General features: G+C 42.5%; 1 protein-coding gene across 9 annotated transcripts in view; it reads right to left on the bottom strand.

The window, feature by feature from the left end:
* Positions 1-7547: 7547 nt before the first annotated feature.
* rims1b (regulating synaptic membrane exocytosis 1b) overlaps positions 7548-21023 on the bottom strand; it is a gene marked incomplete at its 5' end in the record, with an annotated part of 68488 nt that continues 55012 nt past the window's right edge. For 5 of the 9 annotated variants that reach the window (XM_084567253.1, XM_084567254.1, XM_084567255.1 and 2 more), the window contains 11 exons: positions 7548-7847; positions 7960-8099; positions 8349-8450; positions 8830-8939; positions 9361-9502; positions 12553-12767; positions 16330-16482; positions 16728-16888; positions 16997-17100; positions 19798-19904; positions 20306-20419. In XM_084567253.1, the coding sequence (XP_084423379.1) occupies positions 7629-7847; positions 7960-8099; positions 8349-8450; positions 8830-8939; positions 9361-9502; positions 12553-12767; positions 16330-16482; positions 16728-16888; positions 16997-17100; positions 19798-19904; positions 20306-20419 (1567 nt within the window). In that variant the 3' untranslated portion in view covers positions 7548-7628. Of the gene's footprint in view, positions 7848-7959; positions 8100-8348; positions 8451-8829; positions 8940-9360; positions 9503-12552; positions 12768-16329; positions 16483-16723; positions 16889-16996; positions 17143-19797; positions 19905-20305; positions 20420-21023 lie in introns of all 9 variants that reach the window. The other 4 variants (XM_084567257.1, XM_084567260.1, XM_084567258.1 and 1 more) reach the window with 3 other exon arrangements.

The following is a 21023-nucleotide window of genomic DNA, read 5'->3' as shown; positions in this document are numbered from 1 at the left end:
GGTTTTATGTAAACACCCCATCTTTGATTTCGATCGAGCATTATTCTGGCACCCTCATTATCCAGAGCTCATTTAGGCTATACACCCACGAAGTTGTACTATGATTAATACTTTGATTGCTAGCTCTATTCATCCCTTTTAATCAACCATCAATCTTGCATGCATCGTCTATAAGTATCATGCACTCTTGTTTGTATGTATCTACAGATATATATATACACACACACACACACACACACACACACACACACACACACACACACATATATATATATATATATATATATATATATATATATATACACACACACACACACACACACACACATATATGTATATATATATATATAAAGATGCATGATTTTTTTCAGCTTCTCTCCTCCTTTCTGTCTTACCTCCCTCTTTCTTTGTGTCTCTCAAGTGATGCGTCCCCCCCATATGAGCTGGGTTCTCATCAAGGTTTCTTCCTGTTAAAAGGGAGTTGTTTTATCTTGCCACCTTCTCCTCTGTTGCCAACGATGATTTCACATGACACACTTGATGAAGAACTGGAAAAACGTGAAACTGCTGGAGCAAGGTGAAACGTTATGCCTGTTCCATACTTAAAATATCTGAAAAATAAAACTGAAAGAGTGTTCAGAGCACAGCATATATGGTTTATATGTTGCCTTCACACTGGGCCTCCCTTGATCCCACTTTCTCCATCTCAACTAAGGCAATGTGTCGCCACTCCACGCCTTGTACCAGATAATCTTAGAAGTTCCGGATGAGCACAAGAGCAAAACACATGAAAAACACGTTTTTACAGTGGTGGGAGTCATATGTGACTGACCCAAGGAAAAGAGAGGGAGAGACCTCACGTTAGATTCTAAAATTTCTAAAGCTTGCTTACTGTACTCTTGGCAAACGTGATGAAGTGTTCCTCTTCAAAGCAGGAATAAGCTTACAGCCTTCAAACTACATGGCCATCGTGTCATCTTTGCGCATGAGGATCATTTCCTGCATCTCTCTGTCATGCATCTTTCACAGTGAGCATGAAAAATACAGTCCCAACATGTTTTTCCAATGTTCTTTCTCTCCTCCAATGCTTCCGTGTGTTTAATAGTTTCTTTGGGAAAATCATTCAAAGTTTGCTTTTTTAATGTTTGTATTTCACTTCCAGACACGGTTTGTCTTTCCATCAATGATGACTTTTGACACGATTAGATAGATTAATCTTTTTCCTGGGAGCAGCATGGAAATTTTTTTGTGGCCTATGACTTGTATGATCTGCTCTCCTCTTTTCCACGATGGTCCGTATCTGCGCTTTGTACAACGAGGTCGTGATCCCTGAAGCTGCATTGAAGGGAACCAGGGGCCCACGGGGGCCAGGCTGGTATGGTGAGGGTGGTGGGAGGGTTTTAGTCAAGATTGCCTGCAGATGTTGTTTCGGGGGGCCCCTCAGCTTATTTAACTAGAGGATGTGGAACATAAATCTCCCAAGACCTCTGTTGCACTGTATCATATGCGAGGTCACACACAAGGCCACGGCGGTTCAACTTCCTCTTTGGTTCGAGGTTCTGTAGCAGCACCGGAGCCACAGAGTTATGATGTTATAGTGCAGCAGTGCACAGCTGTCAGGGGCTTCTAGAAACAAATACTACATTATACAAGTTTCGCTCGGCCTCAAAATATTCTCTTTTTCTTCAGACGTTTCCTCTGCAGAACCCACACATAGAGAGAAGACAGTGGAAATTATGCAAGCTGTTTTAAAACAAATAGAAAGTATTAAGAGAACAAGCAGAACGAGTGCCTGAGAAAGGCACTTCCTTGAAGGTTCTTATATACGTGTGCAACCGCTCACTGTATGCAGACAGGATCTGTCACTTTGAAAGGGCAGGAAGTGATGAGTAGAACAGATAAAACTAATGCTGTCAACCTCAAGGGCAAATTCAAGAACAAGTGACTGCACAGTGACAGGAAACAAACATTCATAAATGTTCGGCAACTGGACTTGTAGGGTTTCTTGAAGATCCACAATCCAAGCAGCTTCTTCAGTTCCAATTAAGTGGTTGGGGAGTTAGAGTATAAATAGAGACAACACCATGTCTGTGCAGTTTTAAGTCTGTAAGCTTATCACTGGTTCATGTTTGCAAAGAGCTCAGTTTAGTCATTAGCTTCTTTTACTAGTGAGAAATAAATCCAATCCAATCCAATCCACTTTATTTATATAGCACAATGTTAACAAACACAAGGTTTCCAAAGTGCTTTACAAGATAAAACACAATAAATAGATAACACGATAGAAACATAATAAAAGATGAAGTAGTAAAAATATGCATCTATACACATAAAATCAACACTCTACATGGTGTTAAAAGCCAAAGAAAAGAGGTGGGTTTTAAGAAGGGTTTTAAAATGAGACAGAGAGGAGGCTTGTCTAATGTGGAGCGGCAATTTGTTCCAAAGTTTTGGAGCTGCAACAGCAAACGCTCGATCCCCTCTGAGCTTAAGCCTAGTTTTAGGCACCGTCAGGAGCAGCGGGTCAGCTGACCTGAGAGATCGGCTAGGGGTGTAGGGGTGCAGCAGCTCAGAGAGGTAAGGTGGGGCAAGGCCATTCAAGGCTTTAAAAGCGAATCAAATCATTTTAAAATGGATCCTAAAATGGACGGGCAGCCAGTGGAGTGAAGCTAAAATAGGTGAAATGTGCTCATACTTGCTTGTGCCAGTTAAAAGACGTGCAGCCGCATAAAGCACAACACCAACGCGTAACGATACTATAAAATGTAAATCTGACGGGTCTGTGGGCGTACAAGTCTATCTGAAATTTGCATGTCTAGAGTCTGTTAATGTACTTGTAATTGGAGGAATCTATTTTGATCCTGTTTTCCTTTTCCAGTGAATGGCCCTGTTCTTCAACACATGACCCATTAATGTCCAGAGAATCCAGTCTTAAGGGGTGAACGCAGATGAAACGGGGACGGAAGTGAAGCCTGTGTTATGGCAGGTTATATCTCAGTCCAACTCCCCTGCACAGAGGGTTTCGAAACTTGGAGGAGTGGTAACATGTCTTCAAGAAACTTCACGAGTCCAGTTACTCTTGTTTGAGCTTGTTTGTTGGATGACTGAATGTTACACTGATTAGGCATAACATTATGTTCACCTTCCAAACAGGTCCTGTGGGTTGAGGGGAGGGGCCTCTGTGGATCATCCCACAGATACTTCTATGGGTTTCTATCAGTTTCACATCTAGTGAATTTGGAGGCCAGGTCAACACCTTGAGTTGTTTTTCATGTTTTTCTAGAGTTGTTCCTAAACTGTTTTTGTGTGTGTGTCTGTGTCAGGCTGCATCCTGCTGGGGATTGCTGCTGCCCTCAAGGAGTGTCATTGCTATGGGGTGGGGGTGCCTGGTCTGGTCTAGGTGGGTGGTACATGTCTAAGGAACATACCCTCGAATGCCAGGTCCAGGTCCCAGCAGAATAATGAACTGTCCCAAGGCCCACATCAGCTGATAATGTTTGTTTTGTCATTGCGAAACAGTACTGTGTCACACAAAAGACAGTGTGTCTGCATTAGGGCTTGAACGATTTCAGATTTTCAACTAATATGTGATGAAAGTCGAGTCAACATCGATTAGCCGATGACGTCACTAATATAAACGCAGAAGTAAGTAATGTTTTGAAATGAAACCTACATTCTTGACCTGAATGCATATTGTAGAGTCTCACACAAAATAAGCTACTGAGGGTTTTCTGCAAGTTTATTGAATCTTGAACACGGGCAACTGTCGGCCGTAGCCGGTTGAACCTCCTGCATGAAAAATATTGGGCCAGTCGTATGATGATTCTAATACGCGGTTCTCACTTTGCAAACTCTCAACACTCGCATAACATCTGTCTCTCACATGGTGCACTCACTGACTAATACCTTTGACTATTGAATTGACAATTCAGTCCATGTTGTTATTGTCACATGACTAGTGAACATCATGTTTAAAGCGTCGTTTCACAGCTGTGAAGTCAACCCCTAGTCTGCATCCTGCCCAAGCCAAGTGTTAAGTACGCACCCATAACACACTTTCACACACTCTCTAGAAAAAGAAATATAGCTAAAGGAAGATGATCTCAGCACATTTCCCCACTCTCTCTTTGGTATCAGCAAGTTAGTGACTCCAAAAACACCTCGAAGAAGAAGAACTCGAAGACCAAAGTGGATCAAGAAGTGCTGACTGTCAAAGACTTTCTTTCTTTCTTAGTTAGCTGAACACTGATGAAGACTTGAATTCCTGACATCAAGAGCCTTCGAATGTTTGCCCAGGGACCCCAGCAGACTCTAGAATCACCTCTGTGAACATGCATACAGCACATCAGCATATGCATCTCAAATCAGGATTTTACTGCAGTTTGCAGCACACCTGCCCAGCTATGCTAACAGTTTGCAAGGCTGGAATAGAGATGCATGGGCCAGAAGACCAAACGTCCCTCCCTTAAATGTTGTGAGCATGCTAGTGTGATAAAGCTAGCAGCAAAACCTCAAAGAGCTGCTGGCATAGCTCAAGGCTCAGTCTACCTTTAGTTTCATGGTAACATTTGACTTACTGACTGTGCTGTGTTTTATCTTTCTTCTATTGTCTTCAGTGATTATTTTTGTGTAGCTGTAAATGTGAAACTGAAACTATGAATATCTGACACATTCTTCTGCAGGGAGGGTACCATGCGACTATATGGCGTGCAATGAAAAATTCTTCCTTGATGCTGTCCTCCTTCCCTTTTCTTTCACTTTCTTTAACTGGTTATATACCACGGCTGTTGCACAATGTTTTAATGTAACGCAAGTCTTCAGAATAGTTCTCTGGCGAGCAAATTTTTTTGGTTATAAATTGTAGATTGACAGCTTATTTAAATGTTTGTAGAAGTGACTTGTCTCAATATACAAAGCAGAGATTGTGATGTAGGTTTATTCATGGATCAGATATTAAAATGTGTTTTTCTCCAGTGAAACTTTGACTTTGTCCCCTCGGTTTGACCTGACATTTATGGGACTAAGAAACATATATGCCTTCCCACAAACAGGTTTTTTTTTTTTTTTTACGTACTCCGGCCTCGGTACAGAGCGAATAATAAAAAGAAAAAACTGAATTTTTTTCCACACATTCTTTTTTTTATTTGTAAATAATAAAAATGAACTTTTTTTATATATAAAACATACACATCATTTGAGCCACATCTGTTATACAAACAAGAAATGTTGCAGTGAATGCTTTAATCTTTTCTAATTTTCTTGTTTCAGTGGAACACAGAAGTTGTAAACAATCAGCAAATATTTTTTTTCCCGTTAATACTGACCAAAAAAAAAAGAAAAAGAAAAGAAAAAGAAAAGAAAGGAATAAAAAGAAAAACCAGCGTCACCGGACAATGAAAAGAAAAAAAAAAAAAAGGTCTTCTGAAATGGGGCTGAACGTGACTCGGGTTCAGACGTTGAGTTTGAAGCACAAAGAAGTGTTCAGACGACGACTCTTACGGGAGTGGTACACCGTGTGTTTGAGACCAAGTCCGTCGCCCTGACGCCCCACTACGTGGCCCCTAATGGCGTACAACATGTATCGCTCCTCGCTGTATGACTTGGCCCCTTTTTGTATTAATCACTCAACCCACTGATAACCCAGTGAATGGCTGTTGAGTATTTACAGTGTATGACTGTCTGTGCATCTGCTTTTATTCTTATTATAACTTCTCAGCTCACGTGTTAGCATATCTGAAATCATTATGTTGAAACATAATTCATATTTCCATATAAGTAGATCTGATTTGTACATATTTATTCATACATCACCTCAGCCCCTTGGAGGTATACTATGATGTGGAGTAACAGTAAGAGGGGCTGTGAGGTCTGCTCAGTACTACTGTGCAGTACAGTACATCTTCCAGAGGGTTGAGGAAAGACATCAGAGTAATCTTGGGATTCAGTTTGAGGACATTCAGCACCGGACTGAGGAACGTGGGACGGACTGTAGTTGAGTTCTTTGCGTAATGGGAATGGCTTCGGTTTCTTGGTTTAATCTCTTTAATATTCAAGTACGAGCAAACTGTACAACTGCATGCAACATACAAGCGGCCCTACAGTATGTGGAACTAACACACGTATCTAGTTCAGTATCTTTTTTTCTGTATCAGTTTCGTTTTACAAAAATGTGCATGCAGCTTGGAACAGGTTCCAAAGTCATGCTGGCCCCGTCTCTTTCCTGGTGGGAGGAGTCTGCAGGCCAAAACGGAAGATGAGCATTGGTGTTGGTGTCCCGACAGGTCAGTCTGATTGGTTACGTTCACATTCACAGAGATGCACAAGGGAAACTGTCAGTGATTCGTCTTTTCTGTTTGACTAATACCCAAAGAAATGAACGGAACCAGAGATTGTTGCTTTTTTTTCCTTTTTTTTTTAACTACGCGTTTTTTTTTCTTCAAAAAGTTAAACTTTTTGTTGTAAAAAATCAAGCTCTTGTGCTTGTGGTTAATTTAAAAAAATAAAAGTTAACCTAAGGGTCGGATAAAAACCTTAAACGTGCTGTGGTGAGGAGACGCGCTCCTCAAAGAATGTGAAAAAATGGCATGGTCCTATTTTGTTCTCACGCAGGTGAACAAAGATTTTCTTTTTTCCGTTTTTTTAAAGTGGCGGTTAATCCGTGTGATTTGTCGACATAAATTTTTATTTATTGGTCAACCTCCTGGGAGGTCTAATGTACATCTATACAAAGACGACTGGCCTGGATGTTTCTGTCAGCGGTGGAACGAGGAAAACAACGCTAATCTCATTGTCAAGTGTAAAAATCTAAGCTGTGTCGTCATCACCAGTCCCCCTGCATTACACTTGCAGACATTTAATAGTTTTTATCCTTTTTTTTTTTATCTGTTGTGTTTTGTTTTTTCTCTCCATGCACACACCAGACTGACAACATTATCATGAGCACTTCACACACTGTAAAAACATTTTTGTGCCAGTAGTAACAAAGGGAAAGAAATGAACGACAAAGCAAACACGCTAAAACAGTGTGGCCTCAGAGCAGCCATGGTAAACATATTGAAAAGAGGATTTTCCGACAGAGAGGGACCAGTGATGCGGCTCCAAGGTCTAGGCACCAGAAGAAGGCCCTGTGCTTCCAGACTGAATACCCACATGGGAGCACCCTGCCTGGGGACAGGAGTGCCGGCAGTCTGTTGTGGTTCTGGAGGAGGCCACTGCAAAGCAGACTGTGCCACCTGCAGGCGTGGAGGGTGATTACCTCTTGTCTCGAGTCCATACATTCCAATGCTTACATACATTTCTTTGCTATTGTTGATTCAGTTAAAAACCACCCTGCTTCGTTTTGATTCTCTGACACGTCTGCCGTCTGGGGAGCTGCTGCCTGTCGACAGGTCCGCTTCTTCAGCATACACAGAGAAAAACTATGCTATTTTTCTTTGAATATATATGAAACACTGAAATGTGACGCTCCCTACAACAACAAAAGTAACCGCGGCAGGAGTGATTGTCAGATTCCAACAAAGCTTTCTCATTGTGATCATTTCTGATTGTTGTTGTTTTTGTCTGAGTTGTCTCTGTAGTACGTTTCTCAAGTTTATGTTCTCGCCGAGTGGTGCAGAGCTGTTGGTCCACTAGGATCGGACTCCGGGCGGTCCGGACGAGCTGTCAAGAGATGACTGAGAAGCCCGTCGCGTTATGGAGGCAAGCGTTGGATCCACCAAGGAGGACGGTGGGAACAACTTGTACCAACCAATGACTGTGCTTGATAGGTCCAGTTCCTCTAGTAGGATCTGTGCAACTCCCATGAAGCTTTTATGGTCCATTCTTCCATAGTCTCCCCATACAATCACCTGAAGGAAAATAACGTCCTGTGAAGTTGCACAGTTCTACTTCCATATGTACAGATTTGGAAAAAAGAAAGCCTTTAACTTTATAATGAAGAAACATAAATCTCCTGCTCACCTGTAAGACTTTACCCTGCGGGCTTTCCTCAAATAGCAGTGCTTGCTGGTACAGTGGGTCAAGTGTTTTCCGTGCAATCTTGGTTTTCTTTTTGGCTACGTATGCTCCATTATTCAGCAGGTAGACTTTGACATATGGAGCTGAAGGCAAATGCAAAACAATAAAAAAAGCCATTAGCGGGGAACACATCACCTCGTCATTATAATGGAGATCAGATTACAGCTGGTTATAGCTTTATAGAAAGAGAAAGAGCAGAGAAAGCTTGTCCTGGATTATAATGGATGTGCGCCGCTTATCAAATCATAATGCGCCGAATGTGTGACTGATGTTTCCGAAGAGCTGCGGGGATTAGTAGCTGTTTGGTATCTCGAGGTACATCGGGACCTTACCGGGGAGAGATTTGGATCCTGGCTTTTGTACAAGTCCTCGAGCTCTGATAACCTCCACCTCCAGCTGACCCTTTTTCTCCATCATTCCGATCTGGATGTCGCCTAGGGAACACAGCACAGAGAAAAGATGATTGGTTTAACACAACAGGAAGAGATCAATGACTCTGTATGCTACTGAGACAACGGGCACAATGGGCTTGTGCTATTTTTAAGGCTTGGAAATAAAAAATAATGAAGGAAAGCAAATATGTGGAGATTATTACAAATAATAAAAAGAACAGAAAATAAAATATGATTAAAAAATAAAAAAGGAAGAAATAAAATATATGCACCTATTAAAATAAAAATATAATGAAAATTATTTAAAAAAAATTCTGAATACAAATAAATATATAAAATATATTAATAATATAATATATATAAAAAATAAAAATAAAAGAAACAGAGCAGTGATAAGGGCGCAGTATCGCTGGTCTCATACCTATGGCAGGAGTAGCCAGTGTTTGTCTGCCCACTAACTGAGCTGGTCCCAGTCCATCCAGGAAGTCGCTGAACTGACTGCTGGCTCCCAGATTCACTCCTGGGAAAAGACTAAAATAGAAAACACAAACATGAATTACTTTGTGGAAAACTACCAGTATCACCAACATACAGTTAATCACCCGCGTATCAACCCATCAAAATATTATCAGTGGTTTCTCTTTCCTGCTTTGGTCTGCGCCCCCTCTACATACTCTGGGTCTTCATTCTGCTGCCCCCGGGGGAAACATTTGCCGCCACTTTTAATCATCGACTTAAAAGCTAGCCATAACAGCCCAAGTGACAGAAACTCCTCATCACCGCACTTAGTCTAAGTTGAACCACGTGACTCATACAGGCAGAAATGGACGTCTCTGTCTGTATATAGTACCCCAGAGGATTATGTAACACAACTTTCACTGCCACATCATTTTCTTCAACATGTGACGTAGAGAGCAGAAAACAGAAAACAGAATGGATGTGGTTTACTGACTTTCCCTCAGAGTTGCTGTTCACACTGCCGTTGTTGGACTCTCTGCTGGGCTGCCGGCTCATGTTCCTGGTCATCCCCACAGCCATGCCCGTCTCTGTGCTCCTCTGGATGGGAACACCCTTCTCCTTCTTACTTTTCCCATCTGAGTGAAAGAAGAGAGCGGGGAAGTCAGACACCTGACAAGAAACCTGTGTTCCTGAGTCAGATTGCAGATGCTGCAGAGACGAGTGAACCCCAGCAGCAGTTGTTTTTGCCACAAGCTTGTTCAGTGATCTGACAGCATTATACTCCATTGTCTTACAAGCTCTTTGTATTCCAGCCCGCAGGGTGAGATGAGATGATTGGAACAACTCACAACTTCATGAAGCTGCAGTTAGCTTAGCTTACCTTAGCTTAGCTTAGCATAAAAGCTGATTAATGATTCAGTTTTTTATGCCAAGCTAAGCCAACTGTTGCGTCATCATGTGTGTTTAACTGATTGATTTAATAGATTAACTTAATGCGATCCATGAAACGAGGTAGAGTTTAAAGTATAGATACTTTAGTATGTTCAGTATTACCTCTTGTGTTATGACAACTTTTATTATTTTATATAAGTATTATTTTAAATGTATTATTATTATTATATTATGATTCCCCTTGCAACCTGTTTCTGAAAGGTACTGTATGTTTAAAAGGATAATTCTGAGTATATTCTGAGTAGTACTTCTCATGTGAGTAGTGATTTAAATGCCCAGTCATCATAGCCTGCAGTTATCCACTCCTACCTGAATACATCATTCTCCAACCTCATTATACTAGCTAGCCCACCTGTAATAGAACTGCTATTGTCACAGTTTTATGCCACTGTGCTCTGTTTTATATTCATTGCATAATCAGCTATATCTTGTTCTTGTGTCACGATGAGATTCGACATGTATGCTTTGGTCTTTAGTCTTGTTCCTCCTGCTCCTCGCTCCTCTCTCTCTCTTTCTGTCTCAAGCATATGAGCTGGGTTCTGCTCAAGTCTCTCTCCCGTTAAAAGGGAGGGTTTTTTTCTAATGTCTTGAGACAATTTGTATTGTAACTGACGCTATATAAATAAATTTGAACTGAATTGAATTGAACTGAGTCTTAATGGTACCACAGCACGTTTCGTCAATATGTCTTTGTTAACAGATTCGGAAACAGAGAAGCCAAACTCCAGATTACATTCATTCAGCTCAAGACTCTCTGTCCGAAGGTCACACCCATGTCCGCCTGAATGCAGTGTTCACTAGTAAACAGGAAATCGTTGGGTAGAAGAAACACCCAAACGACACTGACTGGGTCCATCTTCAGAGTCATAACCCTGGGAAATGCAGCAGCGTATATGAGGTCACGTCATACCTGAGCAGTTACACAACCTACTATGAAATGTTACTTACATTAATTTATTATCAGAATTAAATCCTAAATCCTAAGGTTAAAAAAAAACCATGAGCCTCCCTTACCTGTGTTTGCTGTCATCCATCATGACCAGGAAAGCTTTTTCTGACTAAATTTGATCTCTGTGCTGCCTCTACTTCCTCTCACTCCTCTCTGCGTCAGGGGCAGGGGGAGAGACCCCTCTAGGCCTAATGTTCTGTAAAAGCTTTTAAAGTCCACTACAAAGAAGGGAAGTACAGGATTTGGCTTTCATCGTACACGCCCCTGTGGTAAAAGAGGATCTGGACATAGACTGTGCTGGGTGACTGGGGGCTGAGCTGCGAGGGGCTCTCAGTCTGGATGTTCTGAACTCTCTGAAACATGTGATTCGTTGTTTGTCTTTGTAACCAGCACTCGGCTGGTTTGTCTTTTACTGAACAAAAGAATGCTTACAATTTGTGATGCCTGTGGTACAGTTTAATCCCCTGGGAAGTCCCTGTCTCTGCGTGTGCATGTTTGTCATCAGCTTTTCTCTGGTTTAAGATAAATGACAAGGCCAAAGTCACATGAGCATGTTAAAGGCGCAGGTGCAGTTTAAAGTAGCGGCTGCGTCGTGGAGATCTCACTCAACTCCAGCCGAGGTTCAACTACTACCACCTGCTGAAAACCTGCTCAGGATAAGTGAGGTTTATCTTTCTGTCGCTTAAAGCTGTATGCTCCTTTAAAGGCAACATTATAAATGGCAAAATGTAGGCAAGTTAGGTACAGTCATCCCCATCACTCCTTATGGTTCATATTGTTAAACCGCTGCCTATTTTTTATCCTGACACCATGACATCCCAAAAAGGTACGCAAACTCATTCATTCATTGTAACCGCTTAAACACTAGAGGGCGGTGAAAGGGGTTGGACCTATCCCAGCTGTCACTGGGTGAAAGGGGTACACCCTGGACAGCCGGAGCACCCGGAGGGAACCCACGCAAGCACAGGGAGAGCATGCAAACTCCACACAGAAAGGGCCCAGCCGGCCAGCGGGTTAAGACTCGAGGCGTCAGCACTAAACACTACCCGCCTGTGCCGTCCGTTATGCACTCCTTCGTAGTAAACTCAGTGCATAAGCTCGACCAACATTAACTAGCTCTGGCCTGTCGTTTAGAAGCATATGATCACCTACAGTAGCCATCAGCAAGCACCAATGTGACAGGCTGAGACACTTTTACAAGTGAGTTAATGTCAGTGTGAAAAGAAATGTTTTATGGCTCTCCCTGGTCTGTTGTGTCTTTGACCACCCACTGACATGGAGGTGTGTTTAGGTCATCGTATCAGTTTCTACATTTACATTTACTTGGAGACCAGTATTCCTCTAATATTCAGAATAAAACTACCTCATATAACCACCACAATCAGAACAGACCGACCTGATCAGAAGGAGTTTTCAATCAGATGTAGAGGACGGGTGTAAACCTTTGATAATCTGTTCAAAGGGAAAATCTGATCTCCTAATAATGATAAAAAACACTTGATCCACTTTCCATCACTGCAGTGAGGGAGTTACTTTAAGATTTTTCGGGTAGGCTATGAGCTCAGTTATGCTGCACCTTCAGCTTTAGCCATGTTATAGCAGGAACTTGGATCATTCTTAAATATCACCACGATGGAACAACTCATTTTAAGGAAGGATATGATGATAATGATAACACACACCAGATCACATTTTTGGAATAAAAGTTGCACATTCATGCCACACAGAACCATCTGGATATGACAGTCACCGGTTTAAATTTGAGGGGTTGCTATGGCAACTCACCAGGGCCGCCGATCTGTGAAGTGCTGCGGCTGCGACGGTTGCCAACGATGGCCACCACTCGTGCGCTGAGGCTGGAGCGCCTCTTCTTGCTGCCGCCGCCCACCGTGCCCAGCGCCGTGTCCGATTGGCTGCCGTCGGTGCGCTCCTGGGTGTAGATCTCCCCGCTGACGCTGGAGCTCTTCAGCATGCGGCGGCCCATCGATTGCATCTGCCGACTGGAGGGAGAAGACACTGAGTGACTCTGGGACCTGGCGCGCTGGATCGAGGGTGTTACTGAGCTCTCTGTTACTTACATTGTACTGTACCTCTACTATGGTTGAACACACACAAACAACATGGTTGACTAGAGGTGAGAGATCATTAACATATCTGACTGGCATCGTGTGAGCCAAACAGCAGATGAAGAAACATCTGTGGTCTTAAAGAACTGAAATGATGACAGACTGGTGATATATTCTTCTGAGAAACTGAAACTAAAATGTCAGTTTTCTGTGGTGTATCGCTAGCCTGGAAGGGAAAGTTGGTCTGGAGTCACTCCACTGGGAACTGATTATGCTCTGGCAAAGAGGTCCAATCACCTACAAATCATCTCAGTGTCATGGAGTTGAATTAGTTTACAACATAGTGGCTGCAGTCAGAGTAGCAAGCTGTTTAGAGGCTGCTATAGCATCTGTTGTAAAAGAATAGTGACGGCAAAATAGCTTAAAAAAGGCATTTGTTGAGAATGCCTTAATCACAGTTAATTTATGTCACATACTATGTTGCTCTGATTGGTTGTAGGACGATCCAGTTGCGTGCCTCGGTATTTTTTTCTCTGTATCATTGAAACATGTCTCTTAATGAAATCCAAACGTTACCAGACTCATTTTATGATGAGAATTTATTCTATCTAGATCAAATAAGAAGTCTGTGAAGGTTCTCAGTCATCCAGGTCATTGTTTATCTAAAAAATAAAGCTAAAACAAACAAAACTTGGACTTGTAGGGTATCTTGAAGGTGTTTCATCCAAGTAGCGTCTTCAGTTCTAAAAGACTGGTGGTGAGTTGAGGTTTTATTAGGAACATCTGCTCCCCACCAGTCACTTGGTTGAGTTATGAACCATCTTCGAGAAACCCAACAAGGCCAGTAGCCCTCATTTTTAGGGATCAAATAAAATAAAGAGAAAATGTTTTGCAGTCCAAAGCTGCTCATATTATGTATTACAGTTCATTCTTCTTAAACAAGCCACTACACATGAGCATAGTGACCGATGCTGCCTCCTGGGGTTTCGCAGGAGCCGCCGCATGTCCAACCCCTCAAAGGGGGCCAGCGTGCTGCAGGACAGTCCGGCCACACTGCCTCTATCACCCATGTTCTCCACTCCCTGCGTGCCCCTAAAAGCTATGCTCCAGTGGCCCAATGGAGCCGGGGAACAACCAGGAAGTGGGAGGGTGGACTGAGGCCTCTCCACTGCCCCCTGCAGGGGAGTTAAGGAAGGCCGCGCAGAACTGGGGTAGGACGGAAGGGGAGGATCCAGGTCTGAGCGATGGAGGGTGTCCGGGCAGTCACAGCACAGGATGCATGCAAGAAGGGATCTGGGACATGCAGTGACGATTGCACAAAGATAAATATACACACATATGCCAAAACACACACATATACACCAACACAGGCCCAGAAAACAAGTGCAAGAAAAAAAAAAATCAGTCTAATCCTAGATGTTATTTTGGGCTGAAAACTTTCTTTAAGCTGTCGAATATTTCAGCACTGTGCAAAATCTCTGCAGAAAAAAATTACTTTACGTGTAACACGAGCAGCATCCAATGAATTATTAGAAATTAAGAGGAGCAGTATCTAAGAAGTACAGGCCTATTAAGGAGGAGGAAAATTTGAAGATTAAAAGAAGATGTGAGGAGGGTCTGATGTGTCGGTACAACCTCACACTACCTCTGTTTCATCTCGTCTGAGTGCACCATAACCTATCATCAAACTGTCCTGGAGCAGCTAGGAGAGTAGCCACTCAGTACAGATAATCATATCCCGCTCTAAGTGAAAACTGACCCGCAGCTTTTCTGACATCACTGGATTACTAATTCATCCCTCCCTAAAACATGGGGGAACAGTGTCTCATCTCATCAAATTGATTGCTTTTGCTTTGTATATGTTTTCTCTTTTTGTAGTTGTGTCAGCTTGAATGTACACCCCATGGCAAACGTGTCTGTGAAGGTTCACCCAGGTCATGGTATAGCCAATAAACAAGCTGAAACAAGGGCCGTTGGACCTGTAGGGTTTCTTGCAGATGTTTCATCTAAATAGCTTCTTAACACTGGTGGGGAGTTTGAATTGGAACATCTGTGGGTGTTGCCCATCAGAAAGTAAAATAACTAGAGTCTGTTAATGAGCACATATTTACCGGTCACTGGAGGAAACTAGGGAAACAGGATCGAAACTGTTTTTCCGCCCGTCTTCTCCAAGTTTTTTAGAACTGAAGGAGCTACTTGGATGAAACGTCTTCAGGAAACCCTAAAAGTCCAGTTGCCTGGACTTGTTTTAGCTTGTTTTTTGGATATACGCATGGCAAACAGTATGTGGACTCCATCCTGGAGGTCCCTGTAACGCGATCAGGCTGTTATGGAAATACAATCACCGAAGTTAACAGCTCATCCAGTGCGGCAGCCACTCAGTACCATTAAAACAGAATTGTGTGTTTTTATCGTAAAGTTGCAGAACTTTTAGAGCAGGTTAAATAACATTAGTATCGCATATTTATTTACAGATATCTACTCTCCTGGAGATGGAGACACAGAAACTTATTATATTTCAGCATTTCGCTTCTAAACCATTAAGCTCATTTTAGCTGTGGAGCTGTTACTGACTGAATTTTGGGAATTTTTTTTAGGTTAATATTTCAATAGTCTTAGGAAAAGTCTTCCCGGGACGTCATAGAGGAACACTAATGCTGGGTAATGAATGTTCAAATAGGTGTCCAGATACTTTTGGCCCTGTGGTGTGTTTTCACTGCTGATGACCCAAACAAAGAAAAGCGACTCTTTCCAGCGCACAAGCCCCCTCACCTTAGTCTCCACAAACTGTGTCAAAGGCCGTGGGGCTTCTCTAACGCTCTGTTTGGATTGATCTACGGTGAGGCCTTAAAGAACGCACCCCTTTTTTTCCTTTTCTCCCCAGACCTCGATACATTAACCAGCTAATAAGCTGCACTACATCACCACCTGGCCCACTGAGGACCACTGGAATAGGGTCATTTGTCCCTGTCAAGACACAGCGACTGGTCAGCTGGGAAAGTGTGCGAGTGTTTGTGTGGATCCACGTGAAGAGATGTGATTTCCTTTTATCTGCTCTGTAGCGATTTGTTAAGTTTGAACATTTCGGTTCGGCTTCGTTATTTGAAATTTTGCTGTTAGTGTAGTTGCCGCGGTTTCCCATTATGAAACGTAGATGAATCTTTGTGAATGAGCACGAGTGACTAAATATAATTCAACCAGATATTCCCTATGGAAAACCAAACTGAACCTTTCCCTCCAACTAGAACTGAAGTTTAACCAGGTATTAGTGAACAGCTACAGTATGTACGATGTGACCTCTAACCTCCCTGTGGACAGTGCAGGCAGAAAGAAAACCTCCCCGCAGAGATCAATAAAACCCTGTCTATAATTGCTGCCATTAAGAGTTACAGTTGTGCACTGTTTTCTTGAACGATTTGGGATTCAGGGACACTTTGAGGAGCTGGTTGTACAGTGAGAAGATGGATCGTCTGCCATCGTCAGCGTTGCTCTTTACCTGGACTCCCTTGTGTCTCCTGTTACAGTGTGTCTCCTGCGCTTCAACTCCTCAGAGAAGCGCCTCTTTCCTGCCGCCCTCCTCCTCTCCTCCTCTCCGTTCACCCCCCACGAGATCCTCCTGTCCTTCTTCTCCTCCTCTAATGACTTGGATCTGAGTTCAGTTGGTTTTCCACCATTTGTTGTGCGTTCATATGTTTGTGTGTGTGAGTGTGTTGTGGATAGAGCAGACAGAGCATGCAGAAGGACAGAAACATGCAACGAGTGGCGTGCAGGAAAAAAGACACACAGCGATTATCAGGCATCTGACAAACATATGATTTAGGCTTGATTGAAGACAACTGGTGATAGCACCCTAGACAGTGAACATACAGTAAGAACAGGACATTGAGGACTGACCTGAGTCGCCCCCCGGGTCGTTCTGATTGGATAGACATGTAGCTGGTGCTACTGAGGCGGGAGGCACTGCTGGCACGGGAGAGGGCTGACGCATCGCTCCTGTCGCTGTCTGAAGATCTGGCCGACATGTTGTCGCTGCTACGCCTCTGTTCTGCATACAACTACAAGGTGGAGGGCATGGTTCATTATTTAGCTCAAACTGCAAACTAAATAATAGACATTTCTAATCTCAGAGGGGGAAGAGACATTCAAAGAACACAGATGCCGACCTCCCGTTTGATCTTGAGGTCCGTCTCTGGGTCGTGGGAGGCTGAAGGTCGGTAGGAATGTACTTTCATCGGCAGGTGTCGGGCTCGCTCCTCCACAGCAAGGGCTGAGGGAGACAACAAGACAAAAACATGAAGGAAGGAAAAACCTGTCGGAAGAATACAGTGTTTGCTTTACAGTTTTCCCAGTTCACGCACACACAAACGTTGGAAGTATGAACATAGTTCTGATAACTTGAAGCTCATGATTTAACAGTATGGCTCCAAACTGCTCAGGACGACTGCATTGGTCTCTCTGAAATATCATTCTAAATCACTGTTGAGTAAATCTCTGAACACAAATTGCATCATTCAGCGCTTTCTGTTCACCTAGAGACACCGATCAGTCCGACTTATTTGCACCAGTGCAAACTCAACTGATAGAACATGTGACTCATGTCTCAGTTCAGCTCAACACTTTGCACTCTTTTGCACAATATTTTTTTCATTCTTTCTTTCCTAAATGCAATTTTGAGACAAATAAAACTTATTTCCACGCACTCGTGTGCATTTGAATATGTAATATGGCTTCATGAAACCAAAAACATACCTTTTTGGATATCACATCAGTGTTTATTTAGTGTTCTGTAAAGTAAGGCATACCCGATATGATGTGATAGCTGTGTGTGTGTTATTTTGGTGGAAGGAATTGTGTGTTTTTTTTGTGCTCTTTTTTTTTTTTCATTTTGCAAGAGAATTTGAAAATGTAGTTACCTCTTTTGTGTTTAAAGAAATGTAGCCACAGTTTCTGGAAATGTGTTTAATCGTTTGGTGGTAGACTCCCTGAGGATGCAGGATCTGCTTCCTGACACTAGGTGGAGCAACATGTGCACTGCTACAACATCATGTGCCAGTGTTATTATGGAGAACTGAGAGGGCCAGAAGGCTCACAGTCTGCGTGCGGACAAACAGTGTTCATATCTGACTTAGAAAAGATGTTACACTTGAAAACTCCTGTCATCTCAACATTAAGGCGCCTTCTCAGTGAGGCTTGTTTTAAAATGCGTTCTGACCCAGGACTGCTGGAATGGTGGTTTAAGAAATACAGTAACAATACTTCTGTGGTTCTGGTTCTTTTATTCCTTTGCTTTATTATCTACCTGCAGAAACAGAGAATTTCTAAAAGAATGGGGAAAAAAAACTCTGTTTATTTAATGTTCACACAAATAACTCCCTCCTTTTAAAGTTGCAAAACTGAGATACAAAAAACTCTCTTAACCTCTTTACATGAAATTTAGAAATTTCCACCTACAAATTATCCCTAAATTCACTCAGGTCAAAGCTCCACAATGTGAGGCAAAATTGAACGACTTCAGGCTAGATGAGCCAAAAACATTCCTGAGAGTTTTGAAATAAAAAGAAGTCTGTGTCTCTATCAGCTGGCCAGAATGACATCAGGAATTTTTTTTTTTCTACCTGATCAGATCTGTAAATTATAAAGTAAATAACTCAAAAATTATGAGTAAACACATCAACGACACTGATGGTATCGATCCTGTTTGAAAATTCATCCACTTTAGTCGTGGTAAAACCAGGCAGCTTCGTTGTTGAACTTTCTAAAGATGGCGGCAAGTTGCATTTTAGTAACATACACAGAATGGCCTTGGCTCAGGGGCATCTGGGATCTGGAGTGGAAATGGTTAACGAGGCCCTCTTTTTTGATCAAATCTGAGTTTAAAAAAAACATTGATGCGCTGATTTAGGTCAGATTTAAATGTGACTGTGCGCTCACAGCTCTTTGTGTTGCTGCAAGCCCTAGATGGACTTTATTCTGTCCTGGATTTTGTGTCTTAAAGTTTCTACAGGATCCATCTAATTTATAAGGCTTGCTGGGACTGAACACGTCCTTGTGGGGAAACTTTAACAAGGCACTATTGAGCATCTTTGGAAAAAGAAATCATTAACCATTTATACAGCCTGGGGGTCCCTGTTCTGGGACCAGACTATGATGATGCTCTGCTTTTAAAACTAAGCCTTCACCACTTTCAAGGCTACGGTGGCACAGGCTGTCTGCCACTACTGTTGAGCTGTTGATTGACAGTTTTTAGAACTTGCAGTGTCACTGTCTCATTGTTACAAGGCCGTTATTTGTTCTCTAATGTACCATGCTGTATTTTTATTTTTTTCAGATGTCATTTTTGTGACAGAGAGACAGAGACATTCTTATTTCTAGATTCTACTTGGTGTCTCTGATCCACAGTGGCTTCACGGTTGTGGAGTTGTTACTAACTGAACTGTCGGGTGTTTTCTAAAACCGGACATGGTCTGACAGGGTTCAACGTGCATAATTCCGCTTTAGGTATTTCAGTATAATATTAAAATCAGAATTTCGTGGCATAAAGTCAGTCTGGAGTTGGTCCGCTGGGAACTGATAATGATACGGCAAAGATTAGCCGGACCAATCAGTTGGTTTGGGTGGGCTTTATGTGGCGATGAACAGAAGTGCAACAGTGACATCTGTCATCTGAGCACCGTGGAGTTGAATTTGTTTGTGCAGAGGTATTATTTTTCCTTCTCCATTATGACGGCATGTAACCAGACTCATATTGTGATAATGACTGAGTCTGGCGGTGTCTAGTTTATTTTATTCCAACCGAAAGGAACAAAACTAATGTGTGCTGGAGACAAGAGTGGATTTTTTTTTTTTTATATAAGGCTTTAATTCGGTTTTAAAAGTCTTCGCATGCAGTATTCATATTGACTCTCCCGTTTTGCATTTGTAGAGTAACAGCCTTATCTGAGGTCTCTGTAAGTGGATGTCATACCTTGCTCGATGCTGCTGCTCTTTGCAGGGAGCTGCGGCAGCTGCCTGCCCCTGCGACCTGATGAGGGAGTCCCCGATGGAGGAGAGGGGCTGCCATGAGGGTGTGCTCTGTGAGGCAGCAACACAAACACACAGGCAGGGGGGGGTGAATTTGGTTTAATAACTTATTAATATGAAACAATTCATCACTCAGTCCAAACAATAAACCACAGCGTAATAACCACTGGTGGCCAGTAAAGGTCAAAGGTCAAGTTGACGCAGGAGTGGATCACAATCATCAGAGAAGGAAAAGGAAGTGGCTCTTCTACGTATCCCAAAATTACACATGAATTTAAATATTTTTATCCTTTACAAAAATATCACACATCCGTGCTGGACAGCGCTTCATGAGGATCATTTTGGGATATAGCACACACACACATGTGCAATCACCACACACTCAGCAGAGGAGAGAGGAACTCAGCACACAGGGAGCAGAGGTGTACTGTAGGACTGGGAATAGCATGCACCTGTCCAGTCGTGGTGAGTTAGGACAGGACCCTGACAGGACTGTCTGGCCAAAGGGCCTCAGGGGGCCCCCTCTCCCTCTACTGCCCCTCAGGATAGAGGTGGGCTGGATACGACTGCCATTAGCAAATAAAAAGAAATTAAAACTTAAAATTGTATAAAGACAGTAAAATGATCTCTACAAGATGTCCAGCTCTTTTCTCAGCTCCGTAGGCGACGCTTAACAGCACACACTGCATTTAGCCACACAGCCAGCTACCAACCACAGCTGCTACGGTCTATCAACAAACAAACATAACTTCTTCACCGTGAACTGTGCAAAATAGTTATTTCACAAACATTAGTATTATCCTTCCACAGAACTCGGCTGTATTTGTTAGTACACATTACGCTTATTTGTTGAGTTAGATGCACACAGCGAGTTAGTTTAGCATAAAGACTGGGGAGCTCTGCACAAAGCTAGGATGTTTAACTGAGTCAGTTCAGCTGCTTATAATCCTAACACGAGTAAAATAAGGACTAAAATAAAATAACAACTTAAAATTGAGTGCTATAATGTGTTTAAAGCTCTGCGTACACTCATTTGTCAGTTCATTAGGTACACTGGTGAAAACAAATGCATTCTAATATAAGTCCTGCTCTGAATCTTATCTTCATGAGGGTTCTGTTATTCAGCATTAGTTTCAAACAACTGAGAGAGCTGTTGATTCAACTATGTTT

This window comes from Chelon labrosus (assembly GCF_963514085.1).
Source record: "Chelon labrosus genome assembly, chromosome: 2".
Lineage (NCBI taxonomy): Eukaryota > Metazoa > Chordata > Actinopteri > Mugiliformes > Mugilidae > Chelon > Chelon labrosus.
The sequence above is the reverse complement of the archived record's forward strand: the minus strand, read 5'-3'. Positions and strand labels throughout refer to the sequence as shown.